The sequence below is a fragment of the Oryzias latipes genome, chromosome 20 (genome assembly GCF_002234675.1).
Source record: "Oryzias latipes chromosome 20, ASM223467v1".
NCBI lineage: Eukaryota > Metazoa > Chordata > Actinopteri > Beloniformes > Adrianichthyidae > Oryzias > Oryzias latipes.
In genome coordinates this window covers 23,935,137-23,953,029 of record NC_019878.2, presented here as the reverse complement: position 1 = coordinate 23,953,029, position 17,893 = coordinate 23,935,137, and the positions used below count along the sequence as shown (strand labels likewise).

At 47.2% G+C, this 17,893-nt stretch overlaps 2 protein-coding genes across 5 annotated transcripts in view; one reads left to right on the top strand and one right to left on the bottom strand.

The window, feature by feature from the left end:
- cdh6 (cadherin 6) overlaps nt 1-5,465 on the top strand; it is a 59,685-nt gene extending 54,220 nt beyond the window's left edge. The window contains exon 12 of the mRNA XM_020712466.2: nt 2,833-5,465. Coding sequence (XP_020568125.1) covers nt 2,833-3,329 — 497 coding nt within the window. The 3' untranslated portion in view covers nt 3,330-5,465. The remainder of the gene's footprint in view (nt 1-2,832) is intronic.
- The window catches only part of drosha (drosha ribonuclease III), an 81,227-nt gene continuing 66,976 nt past the window's right edge, over nt 3,643-17,893 (bottom strand). The window contains exons 28-33 of one of the 4 annotated variants that reach the window (XR_002872361.1): nt 16,821-16,903; nt 15,482-15,585; nt 13,059-13,151; nt 12,740-12,786; nt 5,929-6,162; nt 3,643-3,955 (exon numbers count right to left, since the gene is read on the bottom strand). Coding sequence is in view for 2 of the 4 variants with exons in the window: in XM_023950263.1 (XP_023806031.1) it covers nt 6,032-6,162; nt 12,740-12,786; nt 13,059-13,151; nt 15,482-15,585; nt 16,821-16,903 (458 nt within the window). In the remaining 2 variants the exon portion in view is untranslated. Of the gene's footprint in view, nt 3,956-4,537; nt 5,565-5,873; nt 6,163-12,739; nt 12,787-13,058; nt 13,152-15,481; nt 15,586-16,820; nt 16,904-17,893 lie in introns of those variants that run through there. The other 3 variants (XR_002872362.1, XM_023950263.1, XM_023950262.1) reach the window with 3 other exon arrangements.

Sequence of the window (17,893 nt, the reverse complement as noted above, 5' to 3'; positions counted from 1 at the left end):
ACGTTTGAACACTTGACTGTGGTAAAGCGTTGCATAGCAGCACAAAGATGCTTTTCTTCACTTCAAAAATCCAACGGAATTGCAGATAAGTTACAGTAATTACTAGAAAGTCAGCACTGGAGCTAAAGCATCGGTGTTGAAGGGTTAAAACCCTTCACCAAAAGGGTTATGTAGTGATGAAGTCAAATCAAGTGACTTTTGTTTTTGTCTCCACATTGGATGGAAAACCAGATCTCTGTCAAATCGTTAAAAATACCTCAAAATGACGATAAACCGATCTAACTGCAACAGATTAGGAGCCATAAAGACAGAACCGCTCATCAGTACACTGACTAAATCAATTCGATTGGACCCTGTGGCCCACATGCAATACTACAGTCAATGTTTACTGAGCTGCTGAATTCCAATCTACTGACTGAAGTCCAAATGTTGGGTCAGTAACCTTTAACGCTGTGAACACTGGGAAAAGTTGGGCGGTCCCATCTGTAAACAAACGTACTGCTGAGGAAGTGTTTGCTGCAAAGAACTTTTGGGTAATTCTAGCAGCTCACCTTTTCTCCTGCCGTGATCGCAGGCAGCAGGAATCTGTTCCACCCTACTAGTTCTTGACCCGTCATCTGTTTGATGACATCCAGCAGAGCAAGAATTCAGTTCATCAAACACTCCGTGTTTCTTTCTACCAACCCACCAGCGTGTGACGCGACGTAGACAACGTCTAAAGCAGCTAACGTATCAGGACTGATAAATGCTCTAGAGAAGGTGCTTTATGGACTGAACAGTACATAAGCATGAATAGATTCCACTGTCAAGTATCACAGATACTGCAGTACTCTAGACGCATGTCCAGTCATTCGCCTCTGTTATGTATTGTAAATAATAATAATAAATTGACTTTATTTATCCCACTATGGGGACATTTTTTCTCCGCATTTGACCCATCCCCTGGGGGGAGAGGTGAGCTGCAGGCTAGCCGCGCTCGGGGGGGCGACAGCCGGCTGGGGAGAGCAGGGATTGATCCGCCAACCCTTCGGTTGTTAGACGACCTGCTCTACCGCCTGAGCTAACACTGCCGCCCTGATCTGCTGTTGACATAAAGCGGCTGCTCCGGCTGGTAACCTTAAAACACAAAAAAACAGGAGCACTGTTTAAAACATGGATTTATTGTGACAGTTGTTCCCAAACACCATCAGTACACAGCATAATGTAACCCTTGTGCTATCCTAGGCACTTTAACGTTGGGACAACAGACTTCACAGATTTTGTGACACTGGTTCTTCCAAAAGTCAGCAAAAAAAATAACCATAAGACCCCAAGATAAAACTCTTTCAACTAAAACTCTACATTTAACTCAACTTTTCAAAAATGCTCACCCCAATGGCAGATTTTCTGTAATTTGTGCTATCCTAGGCACTTTACCATTGGGAGTTGGGTCATCTAGACCCACTAGACAGTGCTCTGAACCTTTTTTCTTCAATGATTTGTGATCTTCACTGGTGTCCATGGATTACATGAAATCTTTCCACCTTTATCCACCTTTGTCATGGTAGGGAGAACACGTCAATGGAAGGGGGGGGTCACCTAAGATAGCACAAGGGTTAAAGCAACTGATTCCATTGTTACAAGGATGCTGCTAATAAAGTTGCATTAGCAGTGATTTGTGTTTGTTTTATTCCGAAAATACCAGTTTGTGTGACGGTAAAATAATCTTATTTTGTTGCATTTATCTGCCAAACCTTAAATGTTAGGACAAGGCGGAAGTTGTTGCCTGGATTTCCGCTTTTGCTTCGATGATTAAGACAAAACACAGTTTAAACTGGCTGCAGACATTTTGCAGCGGATAAAGATCCAATGAAATAAAATTGGAGGTTCGTAGAAGTTATTTCATGAAAACTATATGTAAGGATTTAGGCTAAATCCAGAAAACTTTAGCAGAGAAAATATTCTTCTGTGTTGTGGGCAAAAACTTTGTGTTTAATGATTTTTTACAAATCATCATCAACTTTCTTCCATTTACTTTCATCATCTGTTCATTTTTTACAGACATGTTCAAACTTTTTTTTCATACTGGATTTCTTTCAGGACCATTTTAATGTGAATTTTTTTTTCCCGGAAACCAGAAGCTAAAACAAACTCAAACACAAACTTCAGGCCGGTCCATGAAAACTATCGTCTGATTTCACACAAATCACTTTGACACAGTATGGTCTGAAAGACTTAAAACTACCATGTGAACAACTCAAAAAGTCTTGGTGTAAAACCACAACATAAACCAAACGGCGAACGACAACGTTGTGTTCTAAAGGCAGACTGTAGAACGGCTTTAGACGATGAGGGAGTGGCCATAAAGCAGAAGCGTCTAGACTAGAGTCCTGCTTCTTCTGTATTTGTTCTTACTGCTTTTCATTTCATTGAGATTTGAAGATGTCTGACGCAACAGCAGCTATGACGGTTTCTGTATATCAAACCACAAAAATGTTTATGCATTATGAAAGTCTGATATTTACCTAAAGAGGTGGTACGAAGTTCCTACCATCACCCAAAAACAAAATACAGTCCAAAACAACAAGAGCTGCTCACGTTCAGGGCCGTCTGCTGTGTCCTTCAGCCGACCTCCTTCGTGTTCTTAAACAGCTCTGCGCTGGCTAAGATGCATAATGCATCCATGTGCTATCACAGCCTGTTTCTACAGTCAAAGCACCAGAACACAAATGCAACATCAACAGACTCCCTCTGGATCACAGCTGTCCTTCAGAGCTGGTAGAGAGCAAAGACAGACCAGCAGAAGTCACCAAAGTGTGTTGTTTGTTCTCCTTGTGTTTGTTCTCCCTGCAGTGATCGTGGTGCTGTTTGCTGCCCTGAGGAGGCAGAGGAAGAAGGAGCCTCTGATCATCTCCAAAGAGGATGTCAGAGACAACGTTGTCAGCTACAACGATGAAGGCGGAGGAGAGGAGGACACGCAGGCCTTTGATATCGGCACGCTGCGCAACCCAGAGGCCATCGAGGACAGTAAACAGAGGAGGGACATAGTCCCTGAGACCTTCTACCCCCAAGTGAGACGGCCTGTGCTGCCCCCGTCCCGGGACAATAACGGGGACGTGAGGGACTTCATCACCCAGAGGCTCCAGGACAACGACAGTGACCCAACGGCGCCGCCTTACGATTCCTTGGCGACCTACGCCTATGAGGGCAATGGCTCGGTGGCCGAGTCCCTGAGTTCGCTGGAATCGGTGACCACCGACGGCGACCAGGACTACAACTACCTGAGCGAGTGGAGCCCCCGTTTCAAGAAACTGGCAGACATGTACGGGGGGGACGACAGTGATTCCTAACGAGAACCCGCCCCTGAGACGAGGGAAGGATAACTTTCAGGAGATTGTTGTGAGTTTGTGACGAGCAGAACCGCCAACGGGCTGGATGCGGTGACCGGCGTAGGCTTTGTGTGTCCACTCAGTGTTCGTTTTTGCGAGGACCAAGTAAAAGACTTTTGTGTCGAGACTTTTTTTCGTGTGTATATTGGGTGTAGACCACACCCGAATATATATCTATACTGATGTTTTTGTTTTTCCAAAGCTGCCTGGCGGGACTTGTTCAACAAGCAGTTTTGTAAACCAACAGATATGCCTATGTATTTTTCAGTGTTTCTGGAACAAAAACATGCTGCATATTGTGAGTTCTACCTTAGCTTGTGTATGTACGGTAACATGAAACAGAACGCTGTACAGCTGTTTTCTTTTCTAGGGATTTCTATCCTCCAATCTACCCCCCACTCCGGAGGACACCTGCCCCTCCTCCACTGGGGATCACTGTTGCTGCCATCGGAAAGTTGCGCTAAAGGACGTTCAGGGCTGCAGCTTTTACTTTGACATTGTCTGATCTTTCATCTCCACTCAGCCACAGGTGTAGGAAGCAGGTGAGCCGAATGTTTCCTTGTTGATGAGGGTCTTTGTCAAAGCCGCTGTTTGGTAAAAAAAAAAAAAAAAGACGATCGGAGTCATAAGTCCTAACATCCAGCAAATTCTAAGACGTGAAAAGTTGAAATGTCATTTTAAACTTTTCCAAATTGTATTTCTTACCTGAAGAGATGGAAAATACTGAATGATTTCATCTGCCCTTGAACAGATTCTACAGCGTTGCCTTAAATTTTAAAAGAAAATCTACCGTCTGTCCAGACGCTGAGAAATCAATGCAGCAGGTTGGTTCACTACATTAAAAACCAAATAGAAATCGTTTTTTGGGGTTCATTTCAACCTGCAAACAGGAATGTAGGAGAACGTTTATATTAATATATATTAATATTATCCAGTCACAGCCGGCATAAAACACACTTTTGAAATACTTTAATATGTGAAGTTCTGCTCTCAGAGGAAAAAGTAACTGCCCCCCCCCCACTTCATTTTTTGAATCAACAATAATTTTAGATTAAAAATATCATCATTCTTCTCCTAAATAACCAAGAAGAGAACTCTTGGTTTTACTCCAGACGTGTTCCTCAAATGTTTTTCTGAAACATTTGCTCTTGAATTTGTGGTGGTGGTGGTGTAGGGGGGGGGGGGGGGGGGGGGGGGGTTATTTACAGGATGGGAAGAAAGCAGAGGTGGACACATTCCCTTTATAGTTCAAATCATCTCAGATCTGCTCCTACTTCCCTCATGTTTGCATATTTCCACAATAAAAGTCTGAATTCAGCGGTTGGACTGAGGCATGCAAACAATCATCTGGAAGAGGGGGGGGCAGATATTTTCCCCAGTATTGCAGCAGAAAGATGCCAAACAGCAGAAGAGCAGCAGTACTTTCCTTTCAGGAGCTCAGTCCGTGGAGTGGAGTGGGGGGGGTGAGCTGATTTCCTGAGGGACCATCAAGACGCTCTGCTTGCAGACACATAATGGCGTCCTTGTCTCACGGAGAAGGTCGTCTCTTCCAGGAGGACGCCGCAGCTTTTAGAGCTGATTTAGAAATAAAGGATGTTAAAGCAGCAGCACTGCCAGCTTCCTGCTGGAGCTCCTGTGAGGTTAAGGGGGGGCTGCTCTCACTTTAAAGGTCCACCTGTGCAGAGGCTGACGTTCACCCCCCCCCAGCCCGCTGAATGGACCGGGTGGCGATGTCATATCATCTGCTGCTGGAAACGGCTCCACCACAGGAAATCAACGTTTTTAGATTCCGTATTTGACTGTTTGGGTACGGGCCGCCGGCACATCACGCCCACGTGCTTCTATTGGACAGGAGAGCGGCCGCTGAGCGCTGGCCACGCCCCCGCGTCTGATTCCTCCTTGTGTTTTAGGGCGGGGTTGCTCCAGAAAGCCTAGATGTTTGGTTGTTGATGCTGGGTTCAGCTCTGCGTGGTGTTCCCGTGTAGTTCTTGTAGAAACGGAGAGGCTGTGGTGGAGGAGGGGCCGTCCATCACACTGCTTTGTAAACCGTGATATTTTGTACTGGATATTTATATGACAATTAAATCTCTTTAAAAAGCCCTTCCTTTGTGTGACGTTCTTCTGGACAAACAGCAGGAAATCCACAACGTGACAAACGTGACAGCAGCCACGGGCCTCCCAGGAGTCTCACATGATCTACAATAAATCTCAGCGTAAAAGACTCAAGTCGAAGACAGATTATTATTAATATGTCTGCAGCTGTTAAATAGCAGGATCCAGAGGCTACCGAGCGCGGGAAATTGTTAATTAGACAATCTATAATTAAGATCTGTTAGGCAGCCAATCAGATTTAGTGAGAGCATCAAATAAATGAAGGAAAAAAATGACATTTTTGATTATTAGTGGAGGAGTGGCAGATGTGAGACAGATGGGGAAGTGAAGTGTGATTGGCTCAACCCTCTTTCTCTTTTCTATTAGAGAACTACAAAGAAAAACAATGAAAACTAAAATCCTAAACTTTATTAGCATTTTCGTTTTCCATTCAGAGTCGTTTCTGTACCTCCTGCTGTCGTGAGACTCCTTCACACAGCAGGCGGGGGGGCCCGGAGGCTCCCCCCAGTCTTTGTTGCAGGAGCTGCAGGTTTGGCTGGTCCTGACCGCTGTCACTTCCTGCACTCCTCCGCCTCGTCGCTCTCCTTCTCCTGCCGCTCCCGCTCCCGTCTCATCTCCTTCAGCTCCTGTCGGTATTTCCGCTCGATGAAGCGCTTCTGATGAGCCATCTGTGGGAAGTTATCTGGAGCGGGAAGAGGCAGGGCGGGACACAGAGGAGAACCCATCAAGACGGGAAGCACAGAGGTGTGATGAGAGTCCAGCCAGGTGACAACATCCACCTGCGTTCAGACCGCCGCCGCTGCATCGCATGGCGTCAGCTCACAGGAGGGGAAACGGCCGACATCTTTGTTTCAGATGAATTATTTTTCCACTAATCAGGAAGTAATGAAACATTAAACAAGCCGTGTCTGGTTTCAGCACAACAGCCTCTTCATGAGGTCTGCAGCAGGAAAGAGACATCCGACAAAAGGAGGAGTTCCTCCTGCAGCTTTGATCTTCTTCCTGCTTTCATGTCACTTCTTCCTCTCAAAGCTTCCACTCACCCTTCAACATGACGGCTGCTCTGGCAGCCGCTTCCTGCTCACTGAAGCCCAGTGCAAGTCTGAAGAAGCAAACCAAGTCCCTGAACGTCCCACCAAAGACACAAACTACTGTCTGTTTAGGCAAAGAGGCGGGGGCTGCAGGGCGACCAGCTGAAAGGCCAACGGCAGCAACAATCATTGTATGAACTAGAATGAATTAAAAATGAACACAGAAATATGTAAGAAGTCAGGGTCAGGCGGGTGAAGCGGCTTCCACAGTCGCTGTCCTTGAACGCCTCTCGTCTCCAAAATGTCAGGTTTCAGTGAACAGATGTATAATGACTCCAGTCTGAGCCGCTTCCCTCAGCTTTAATAATGTCAGGAACTGAAAATATAATGTACAGCCTCAAAACGCCTCATTAAACTCCTCAGACTGAATGCAAATAGAATAATAAGCAAATTACCACCAAGAACCTCCTCCACCACCGGGAGAGGAGGAGTGAAGACAGAACCGGGCTCAGAACCAACCAGCCTGTTCTTCTGTCCACTGAGCACCAGCACCATACACACCTTTACCAGTTTCTTCTATGTTAGAGGTAACATGTGACATGTGGAGGTTTAAGACCAGCCTCGGCCCTGAGAAGATGTTCAGGAGTCTATTCTCCGAGCGTGTTGGTGAGCTCGGTGCTGCAGGACCGTCTGTCAGAGCTAATGCGTCCTGTGATGACCCGTGTCTTCACTGTAATAATGGATGATCTGCTTTACGCAGAAGCAGGAGCTGCAATGTCTTTACTGAGCATCACAGTCAAATTTACCCTGATATTCAGGATATTGGAATTCCAGAAGGCCACAGACACTAAAACACTGCCAGAAGTAAACTGAACTACAGCGCCCCCTGCTGGCCGAGGGGAAAAGATACCCTCAGCGCATCTACGAAACACAAACTCGTTAAAATGATAAACCTCTATACGATCTATTCTTTAATAGTTAATAATCAATGACTGATAGTCTTCATCTTTAGTCGCAGAAACTATTTCACTAAGAGTGAAATGAACCGAGTCGGCCATGACAGCATCCATCTTTGCTCCAAAGTGTATCAACTGCAGGAACCGGAGCTGCTGGTCTGCAGGTTGGACAACCGTTAGTTGGAGAGGAAGTCTGTGCACGAAGAGAAAAGTATGGAGAAAGTGGAGGTGTGTCCAAGCAGGTTGGAACAGGTGGAAGACGGTTGACGCCGTTGAAGGTGGGATGTGTGACCAAGGGAAAGGTGAAGAAGACTGTGGTGACCGCAGCCATGTTGTTGGTTTAGAGACTCTGATCCAGAGCTGGAGGCAGCAGAGATGAAGATGCTGAGGTCCTCTTTGGGACCAGGATGGGTCCATCAGAGGAACAGATCATGGTGGATGTTCTGGAGATCCATGCAGGGAAGCAGACGGAGATGAACAATGATGATGTTGGAGAAAGGGTGCTGAGGCTGGAGATTCCAGGAGGACCAAAGAGGAGGTTCATGGATGTAGAGGAGGAGGACATGAGGGCAGAGGATGCAGAGTAAGATGGAGGATTCTCTGTAGCACCCCCTAAAGACATCACAACCTTGACCATGCAAACGGACCACCGGAGTCTCCTTGTCTGCTGAACCGTTATGAGATCAGTTGGGGTTCATGAGGGGGACAAACCTAGAACACGCCAGAGGAGCTTTTTTAAGCAGATCTAGAAAGAAAAAGGTCTAATTTCATTTGGTTGTGAATATCTCTACAGCCTACGACCTAAGAAGCAGAGTTTTTCTTGACATCGTTGCTGCTAAACATTAAACGGGACATAAAGGGGCTGCAGTCTGAAGGAAACGCTGACGGATGAATGCGGAGAACTCTAACCTCTCATTAACGTCTCCTTTCAGTTTCCATTCATGCAGACTCACAAAACCAACAGAAATACACAAACATTGTCGATTAAAAACGTCCATGAATGAAGTACTTTGTAAAAACAGGATCCGGGTAGATGTTCTTGTGAAGCAGGAACCCTGAGGCCATCAGCTGACCTTTGCTGAGGAGCAATCTCTTCCTCATCCAGACACCAGAACAAAAATCTGTTGGTTCATGTTCCTGAAATGTCTGAACTGGACCGTTCTGCCAAAGATCTGCAGTCTTTCTCTGATCAGCAGATCGTCACTAAAGCTTCAACAACGTTATCACTTCTAGAAAAAGGCACACGTAAAACTTCTGAATCTACACTTTTCCAACAAGAAGACAACCTGCAAAGAAAATCTGTTTGGTGTTTGGCCCCTAAAGGCTGAGATTAAAGAGCTGCTGTCCATCAAAACTAAAGCCAAACGTTTATCACCTGACAGTCAACAGGCGTCCATCATTCATCACAGGATTTACATTCTGATGATTTCTAAAAATGCCCCAACATTTTTCTAAATGGCAGCATTTCGGTTGCTTTCATCTCCATAGCAGCCATTTGGTGTTTTTGGTCACATGGGAAAAAATGTGCTTTAATAACATTTTTACACTGAAAATATCTATGAATATCCTATGTTTGTTACTGCTTTGTATCCATCAATTTAGGTTTGTAGAGCACTTATAAAAGCAGAGGCAAATAAAGTGCAAATATAAATATAATAACTAAACAATATCCTACATCAAAGAAACAATAGAATTAACAAAAGCAACAAGCTGGCCCTCTAGATTTGCTGACTGCAGTTAAACACCAGAGTGAAGAGATGAGTTGTTGTTCTGGCAGAGCTCACAGACAAGACGAGAACCTTCCAGAGTTCAGGAGCTGCAGCTGAAAAGGCTCCGCCTCCCCGAGTCACAAGCCGAGTCCGTTTAAAGAGTTTGATCTCTGGATCTCAGGACTCAACGTGGACGATAAACATGTAGAAGCTCTGAAAGATGCTGAGGTGCCAGACAGTTCAAACATTTAAAATCCACAAGTTAAATCCTGGAAAGAGAGCCAGTCAAGAGAGCGTGATGGGCTCCCACCGTCTGCCCCCCCCCTAAATGGGCGGGCCGGTGAATTTTGAACTAGCTGGAGGCGGGAAAGACGGGAATTTAGGCTTGAAAGCGCAGTACGAAGGGGAAATTATGAAAACAAGGTGAAGTGCTTTTTACCGACTGGTTAATCTGAATCATGCGAGTGTCTGACGCTGACGGCGAGCTTTAGAAAGGCCTTTAACGGGGGGGCAGAGAGGGGCAGCTGCCCTCTGAGCTCATCAGACCCTCCTCTCATGAGCTGTTCCAGAACTCCTCTGATGTGTGAGAAGTAGCTTCAAAACTGCATCTAAATCTGCTGCTCCGTCCTCTCAGTGGTAGATGTGCAGCAGCTTCCCTTCATTAGCATGTGATGAACACATGACAGCAGTGAGCTCGGAAACTTAAAAACCCCGGTTATTTTTACCCTCTTCTGTCAGCAGCATCGCTGGCAGCGGCTCCGGCTCCAGAACAAGCCCATTCTTTAACCAGCAGCCAAGCAGGGTTTGTCTGTCAGCAAACTATTCATGTTCTCAAGCTCAAGAGTGTTCTGTGCAACGCTGCCAAACCTGCAATTTACATACAACACGTGTTGGGCTGGTGGCGAGGAAAGGATAATGTATTCTTCTGGTTGCAGCACTCTAATTTGTCATTATGGCAACAGTAGGAGAAGAGCAGGATAACAGCAGCATCCCATTAAAACGGAGAGGCTGCACGCATGACGTCCCGCAGAAAGGGATTTCCACCACACTGAGGGGGAAAACTACATATTGCTTTTCAAACATGGAAATCAGCAGCCGTTCTGATGGGAGACGACTCCGGAAGGACCCGCTGGAGAAGCTCTGACTCTCGTCCCTGTTGCAGCTCTTAAAGGAGAATCCGCCTGCTGAAGGAAACAGGTGTTTCTGGGGGGGCGGAGCTACTCACACACTGATGTAGAGATGGACAGACAGGCTGATTTGTTTTCAGGGACGACCATCAGCAGCCGACGAGTAACCGATTTTTGGAGCTGGTGTTCATTTACAGTCGAAGTAAAAATATCGGCATCGAGATTTACAATAAAACAAACGGCTGACTTTGTTTGAAAAAAGGAAATAAAGCAAATTAAAAGTGCAGGGAGTAACAGGCTCAGCAGCAACTTCTATTAGGTTTTTTTTTCCTAGTGAAATAAAGAGTTACCTGAAAATAAATGAAGTAAAACTTCCACGTAAATGAAATCTCTTTGTGAAAACTTGAAACCAAAAGAAAACACTGGAGCTTCTCGTTGCAGCGTGTCGTATATAAGGTCAATAAATAGCTCCCTGAAGTTTTATCAAGCAAAGAAAACAAAGTTCAATTAAATTGAAGAAAAATGTGACATCATCAGTTAATATTTTAGCTACCCAAGCAAGACAAAAGTTTTGCAGCTTCCTGCCTTTGGAGAGTAAACCACACAGACACGTTAAATCATCTGTTTTCTTTGACCTTTGGCTGGCTCACAGTGAACCGGAGGTCGATTCCCCCGCGACCTCGTCGTGGATGCGCTCACTCTCGACTGATGGTCGCACAGGAACCTCCATGCATAATGGTAAGTTGCTTGAAGCGCCATTTATGTTGGAACTCTGCAGAGGAGGGAGGGGCCACGGTGATACCCGCGCACGGAGCAGCTGAAGGGCCGGGTTTCATCTCATTATGGGGGGGCGAGCGTTGGATTAACGGCGTTATAAGACACCGACGTTAACGCTTTACAAGTGAGAGTCCTGAATGCATGACCATTCACATCACGCCGTGCAGGAGACAGAGCGGCGCATTTTTCACACCCCTTGAACCTGGGAGGGCATACAGGTGGGGGCCCCCCCTCCCGTCGACTTGTCCGGCCTGCTCCTCCCGGGTTGTTTGCACTCGTGTTTCTCCCGGTCCAGGCCTGGTTAACATTTAATCCTGCGCTGACAGATACAGGCAGGAGACTGTCAAAACGCAGCGCCATCCCATAATGAAATGTGAAGCAGCCCGAGCCACCAGCGGATGGGCTGCAGACAGCACGCGCGGCAAACACGGGCCGGGTGTCTTTAATGAGCTGTCTGACTGAACACAGCCGTGTCTTTCACCTCCCTGACATGGCTGCAGCCGCAGAGCCTGTCAGCCAGGAAAAGCTCAAAGCTGGAACTGCAGCAGGCTTTAAATAAAACATGGAAATGAATCCTGACACGTTCTCCATCACAGCCCAACACCAGCAGGCGGAACAGGAGCCCCGCCGCCGCCACCGCCGCCGCCCGATCCCCGGCCCAATGAGATAATCGATGAGGAATTACATGACACCCAGGCGAATGTCCCCGATTACTCCCACTATGTCGACAAATGAAGCCGGGCCTTTGACATCCACACTGGAGACCATGTGACTCCAAGAGCAGAGGGCGTGGCTTCTGCGGCACGCCACAAACCCGTTCCTTCACGTTGGCACAAGATGATCCATCAGAACCGTGAGGAACAGCTGTGAGGATGACAGAAGCCCTCAGGTCCAGTCCCAACATGAAGGTTCCTGCTCCTCTGCCTGAGCGTCTGCTCATGTTCTCATGAACGTCTGCGGTTCTTCTGCAGCTAAAAGCTGAGCTTACTGATGATCAGGAGCTGCAGGAAAACGAAGATTTAAAGTCCAAATCGCCCCTTGAGCATCAGCTCGGTGGTCTGACGCCACGTTATGTGCCCTGGGACGGAAAGGTTCGATTCCACAGCCCGGTTTCTTAAAAATACACTTCCTGCTTGATCTTCAGCATCAAAGGTAAAATGTGTGCGTGTGTGTCTACACTCACAGACGGTCAGAACCCCCCCCCGCACACCCATGACAGTGAGGTGCTGAGACCCCCCACCCCCCTGCAAAACCGAAGTTTAATGAAGTGACCTTTGAAAAGGCATCGCTAATCCAGTCACATGAAACAGCAATTTATGAGGGGGAGGGGGTTCATTTACCAGCAATGAGCATCTATCAATCATGATGACGGGTGGTGGGGGGGGCACTGAGGAGATGAACTGGGAAGAATTAGGGGAGGAGAAAAGAAGGAAGATGGGGAGGGTGCACTGGGTGGTGGTGGTGTGGGGTTAAGAGAACTAGCTTTGATAATACAAATGCCTTCTATAAGGGGGGGGGGGGGGGGGGGGGCAAACAAGGTTCCACTCTGCAGGAAAGCTTTTCCAGTTTCAGGTACGATCACTGCATGAGATCACGCTGTTGAGTGGGCGGGGCTTCACAAAGGACCTGTGCATTCATGGCTTCAGGTGTGATACTCACATTTTTCCAGTGCGTCCATCGCGGCCCCCATTTCTGCCTGCTGGATACTGGAACAGAGAAATGGAGACATTTTTAGAAACCCCCCCCTCAGAGGAACCTGGGGGCTTCCCAGACTGGAGCTTCTTCGTGAAGCTGAGGAGGGCGGGGCTTAAGTCTCAGAAACGCAAAAAAAGTGAGTCGTCAAAGGCCCCCCCCCCCCCCCCCCCCCCCAATGAAAGGCCCCTTCTTTACAAAAAAGTGTGCAGTACCCCCCCATGGAACACATATCATCAAATATAGAGTGACTCCCCAGCACAGCGCCTCCTGCAGGCTCACTCACCTCGGGCCTTTGCCACAGCCGATGCGCTCCCCCTTAAAGTAGACCGCCACCGTGTACGTGCGGGCGTGCGAGGGCCCCACCGTCTGAAGGGTCCTGCAAATGTACACGAGGGAGGGGGGCACATTGAGAAATAAAGCACATAAAGCTCCAAAGAGGACGTGGACGGTCAGAGACGGGGTTTTCAGTTACAGCAAAACGCCAGGAGGCCGTCCGAGGGTGGGGGGGTGACGAATTTTAAAGCCTCCCACAGTCCCCCCCCCACACACACACTCATCTGCAGACAGCAGGATAAACGATGACGCTGTGGCGCACTAGAGGAGCAACAAGGAGGGAAATCCAAAGGTGTCTGTGCGTCTCTGCTCATTAACAGATCAACTTTAGAGCAAAGAAAAACAACCGATTCCAGACCGCTGTCCGTCATGCTGACATCTGCAGAAACGGCCCCGCCTCCAGCTGTGACTCCGCTAAATTATTCAAAGACAATTTACTTATTTCAGGAGAGCCATCCATTTTTTATGCTCGGTGGTCACTTATGACACTCCATCAATAATGCAGAGTCCTCTCACTTACAAGCAAACACCAGAGCGTCACTTTGTCCAAACGCTGACGTGACGATGCAGGAAGTGATGGAAGCGTTTTCCTGTTATGACACTTCCAGATTCCAGATGGAAGGTCGCTCCGTGGGGTCACAGCTCTCCACCACAGGTAACCCGATGAAAGCTGCTCTGCTCCTCCATAAATAAACAGATGATAGTCGAAGAGGAGAAAAGCAGGAACAAACACCAGGCCAGGGAGTTAACCATGAACAAAAACCTCCAACCGCCATAATGCCTCCGGATGACCTCCTTTTTTTTTGGTCTTTTGCGGATAGAAAAACTGTCAGTTACCATGGCGACCAACACACCACAGCGAGCGGCTCAGAAGCAGTCCATCCAGAGATGCTCTTTGACTTTTTGCCAAACACGAGGTCTCTCTGGACATGTTCACGACAACGAGCCAGACTTTTACACAGCCGCTGCTGATGCTCAGAGGCGCCATGTTTTTCCCTCCGAATGTGCTTAAAGCGCGCGTTACGCTCGACCTCTCCGAGAGGAGGAGCTCAGGTCGGGATGGAGAGCCTTTCAGGGACAAACGTGTTTATGCTGGAGAGGAACAGCACATCGTTAAAAAAAAAAGGCAGGACGCCGACAGAAAACAGATTAAAGAATCAAAGAGGGACCAAAGCGGAAGAACAGAAGCCACAAAAAATACAAAGAATAAAAGAAGGACAGTTTAACAATCCCTCTTTACTGTGGTGGAATTTGACTTGACTACAGAACACAATGAATGCAGGAGGAGGTCACACACGGTTAGATGGTTGTCAGTCACACTAGGAATGGACTTTTTCCTTCAGAAATGTCATTTTTATTCCAGCAGATGACAGGAACTTTCAGGCTTTACTGTTATTTTTGCTGTAAATCATAAACATAAAGTGGGTGGGGTTATATTAGACATTTGCTTCCTCCCACTAACTTTCATAGATCAAATTCTATTTGTTACATATGTCCATGTTTGATTAGGAGTAATTAGAATAGCATTATTGACATTTGTACGAAACACTGACTGTATCACAGAACTGGACTGACTCCACCCAAAAGAAGGCCGTCTCTCACACTTCGGACGTCGCCATGTTGGAGCCAGACTTTGTCAGTGAGCAGTGATTGGTTTGGTTTGGGGGTTGTCGTTTTTTTGGTCCGCGTTTCTATGGCAACCACTCTCACCATTCAGGAGTGAGCTTGTTGGAAGGCCACACCCCTACCACTTGAAAGCAGAGCTTCAGGAAATCTGTCAAAGGTTTTTTGAACGTTGGACGTGGGGGACAGCAGGCTCCACCTACTTTTATTGAGACGTCGGATTGGTCGGTTTATGACTTGAACGACAGAAAAAATATGACAAAAACCTGGAGGATTGTTGAGAACAAAGGTTTCCGATCAAGAATGGTTCTTTTGACCAATAGAATGAGTGACAGCTGGGTATTTCTCTGGAAACGTCAACGCGATTTTGGGCTATGGAGCCAGCAGGTACTTCCTGTTTTCACATATATCGGTTTGTTTCTTTTTCCTCTTTTACTTTTGATTTTTATTAATTTTTTTACTTTGTGATCATTTCATTTTCCAATCTAAGTTTCATTTTTCAATGTATAGATACATATTTTTTTTGTCTTCTTTACATTTTTTGATTGCTTCACATAAACGTATTCCAATTCCAAAAAGCGTTTATGAGTTCATTTTCAGAGCATGCAGTTGCGTCCCTTTCGGTGCAGAGACTGTAGTGTAAATAACAGATGAGGGGATGTTTGAGTCTACTCGTACTCATGTAGAGATAACTGTCCTGTTGATAAATCCCGGTTCCACCTCAACATAGCGGGTAGCAGCGGCTCTTACTTGTAGAGGGGGATGTCGGGCTCCTTGCCCTCGGTCCTCAGGGTCAAACAGCACTGCTGCAGCTGCGATTTGGGGTCGTTCCAGTCCTGGTTCAGAATGAACTCCTGCAGCACAGAAACATCATTTTTCCTCGGGGCTCGCCGATGCTTTTATTTCACTCTTCTCCACGCTTTTACGCGCTCCTTTTGGCCCGACTTATTTGCTCTCCATCATGTGGAGTACAAATCACAGGCTACTTAAGACAAAAGCCAATCCCAGGCCAGAAATAAAGCGTCTGGGAGTCTCCCAGGTGTGCAGCCCTGATACATTTCTCTTATCCAGCAGGGACTTCTAAAAGCCCCTCCATTAACGGGGAAGCAGGCCTGTCATAAAAAGGCAGACTTTGAATCCAGAACTGTCTGCTCCTATTAATTTTCTACAAAGAGTGCCTCTGCTGCCTGCGCTTCCCCACTCTCGCTTTACTGCTTCCACCCCTCCATCTCTACTCTTTTTGCTTCTGTGCTTTGCCTCCCTTTGCCCTCCATTCCACTTCCCCCGTCTCTGGGGGGGTCCGCCGGCACGATGTGTTAAGGGATGCCGGACGCATCGGTGCGGACCCCTGAAACAGAGGACGGCAGCGCTCATGTCCCTGATTCTGACTGTTTCCATGGAACTGAAATGAAGCAGCGCAGCGTGGGACACTGGAGCTTCCAGAAGGCAGCGAGCAGACGCGCCGGCTGCTTCACAACTTCTCTCTTGGAAGTGGAAATGAGGTGCGCTCTTGCAGCGACCATGACACAAAGCTCAGCTCCTCCAGAGTTGGGGAGTCTCCCTGGAGAGGAGCACCAAGACAGCAATTAGCATGGCATATCAGACCGGAGCAGCAGCTTCACAAGGAGAGGTCCATGCTGTGTGTGTGTGTGTGTGTGGGTGTGTGTGTGTGTGTGTGTGTGCGTGTGTGTGATAGTTAGAAAGCAGCTCTTCTCTCCAAATCTGGACTTGGACACTTGAGGATAAAAAGCCTCTCTTCAATTTTCACATCTGACCACAGGAGCTCTGACTTTCTACTTGAGCAGCACTTCTTCGGTCAATGGCGAAGCTGCGGCGAACAACATTAACGCGGCGACGCCCGTCTCTGAGCGGCTGCTTTTTCCATTAAAGACGTCTAAAATAGCAGGCCAAGCTGCTGTACAGAGAGCCATTCAAGAGCCAAGTACCACTTGAGGGCCTGCATCGATTAGGGCTCGGCCATTAGCTCCCTCCTCATCGTCTGCTCGCACCTTTTCTCTTCTTCATGTGCTTTGCTCAGCGACTCATTGATCAAGGTGCAAGTGGGGACTAGTCATCAATAGGTGCTCACCTTCAGCCGAGGGAAGAAGCACACGTTCATGAAGGTGTGAACGTACTCCAGATCTTTGTCGATGTAGAGAGCGGCGATGAAAGCTGCAACAACAAAAGAGAGCACTTATAAAAATGATGCCTGACAATCACTGCTGCCTCACAGCATAACCAGCCTTCTGGGGGGGGGGGGGGGGGGGGGGGGGGGGGTCTACTGTGTGTCCTGTCCAGCAGCTGAACACAGATTATTTGAGCCCTCTTGCCTTTTGACAGTTTCTATTGTTAATGTGAGTTTTTGTCATTCACTCGACCTGAAAAGCAGTAGTATATTTGTAAAAACTCCTCCTGTGTTTGAAACTTAACCTCATTTATGTACAGTTTTTCAAGTTTTGGACCAGACAACACACATTACACAAACACACGTCCACACACAACTAAAAGTAATAAACACACACCAATACAACCACACGCATCTACAAAACAGCACACATGTCCACCTATACGAAGGCGAAAATGTGTGTCCACCTTCTCAACCCACGGAGATGGCGTCTGACCATCAGGACGTGAAACCTCCACTAACTGAGTGGGAAGGAGCTCGTGGGGGAGGCTGAGCGGCACCAGCTGGAGATAGTTGGGCCTCCCTTCATGCACTGTGTGGAATCTGAAAACTTGCTCCTCAGCAGGGGCTGGACTGTCTCGCTCTGGAGTTGGCCGTGGCGAGAAGCAACAGACTGCTGTGGGTTTGTTGAAAGCCCTCCAGCTTGGTCGTCACGTGCTGAGGGTCATCACGCCTCCAGCTCTGGGACAAGTCTTTTACTGTGGTCGTGACTTGAGAACAGAACTAGCAGGACAAAGAACCTGGCCTTCTTGGGGTCTCTGTGAGGGATAGTAATGTAGCTAATGTACTAATATTGTAAGTATTGGACTGATTGGATCTGAACCCGAGTGTTGTTTCGCTGTTGGACTTCTTTTTCCAATTATTACCCTTTAAGTTTCATTTTCATTCAGTGATATAGCATTCAACCCTGCCTTTTTTTGATCCTGGTTACTTTCACATCTTCTCATCTCAATCATAGTATTTCCTGTTGTCTACAG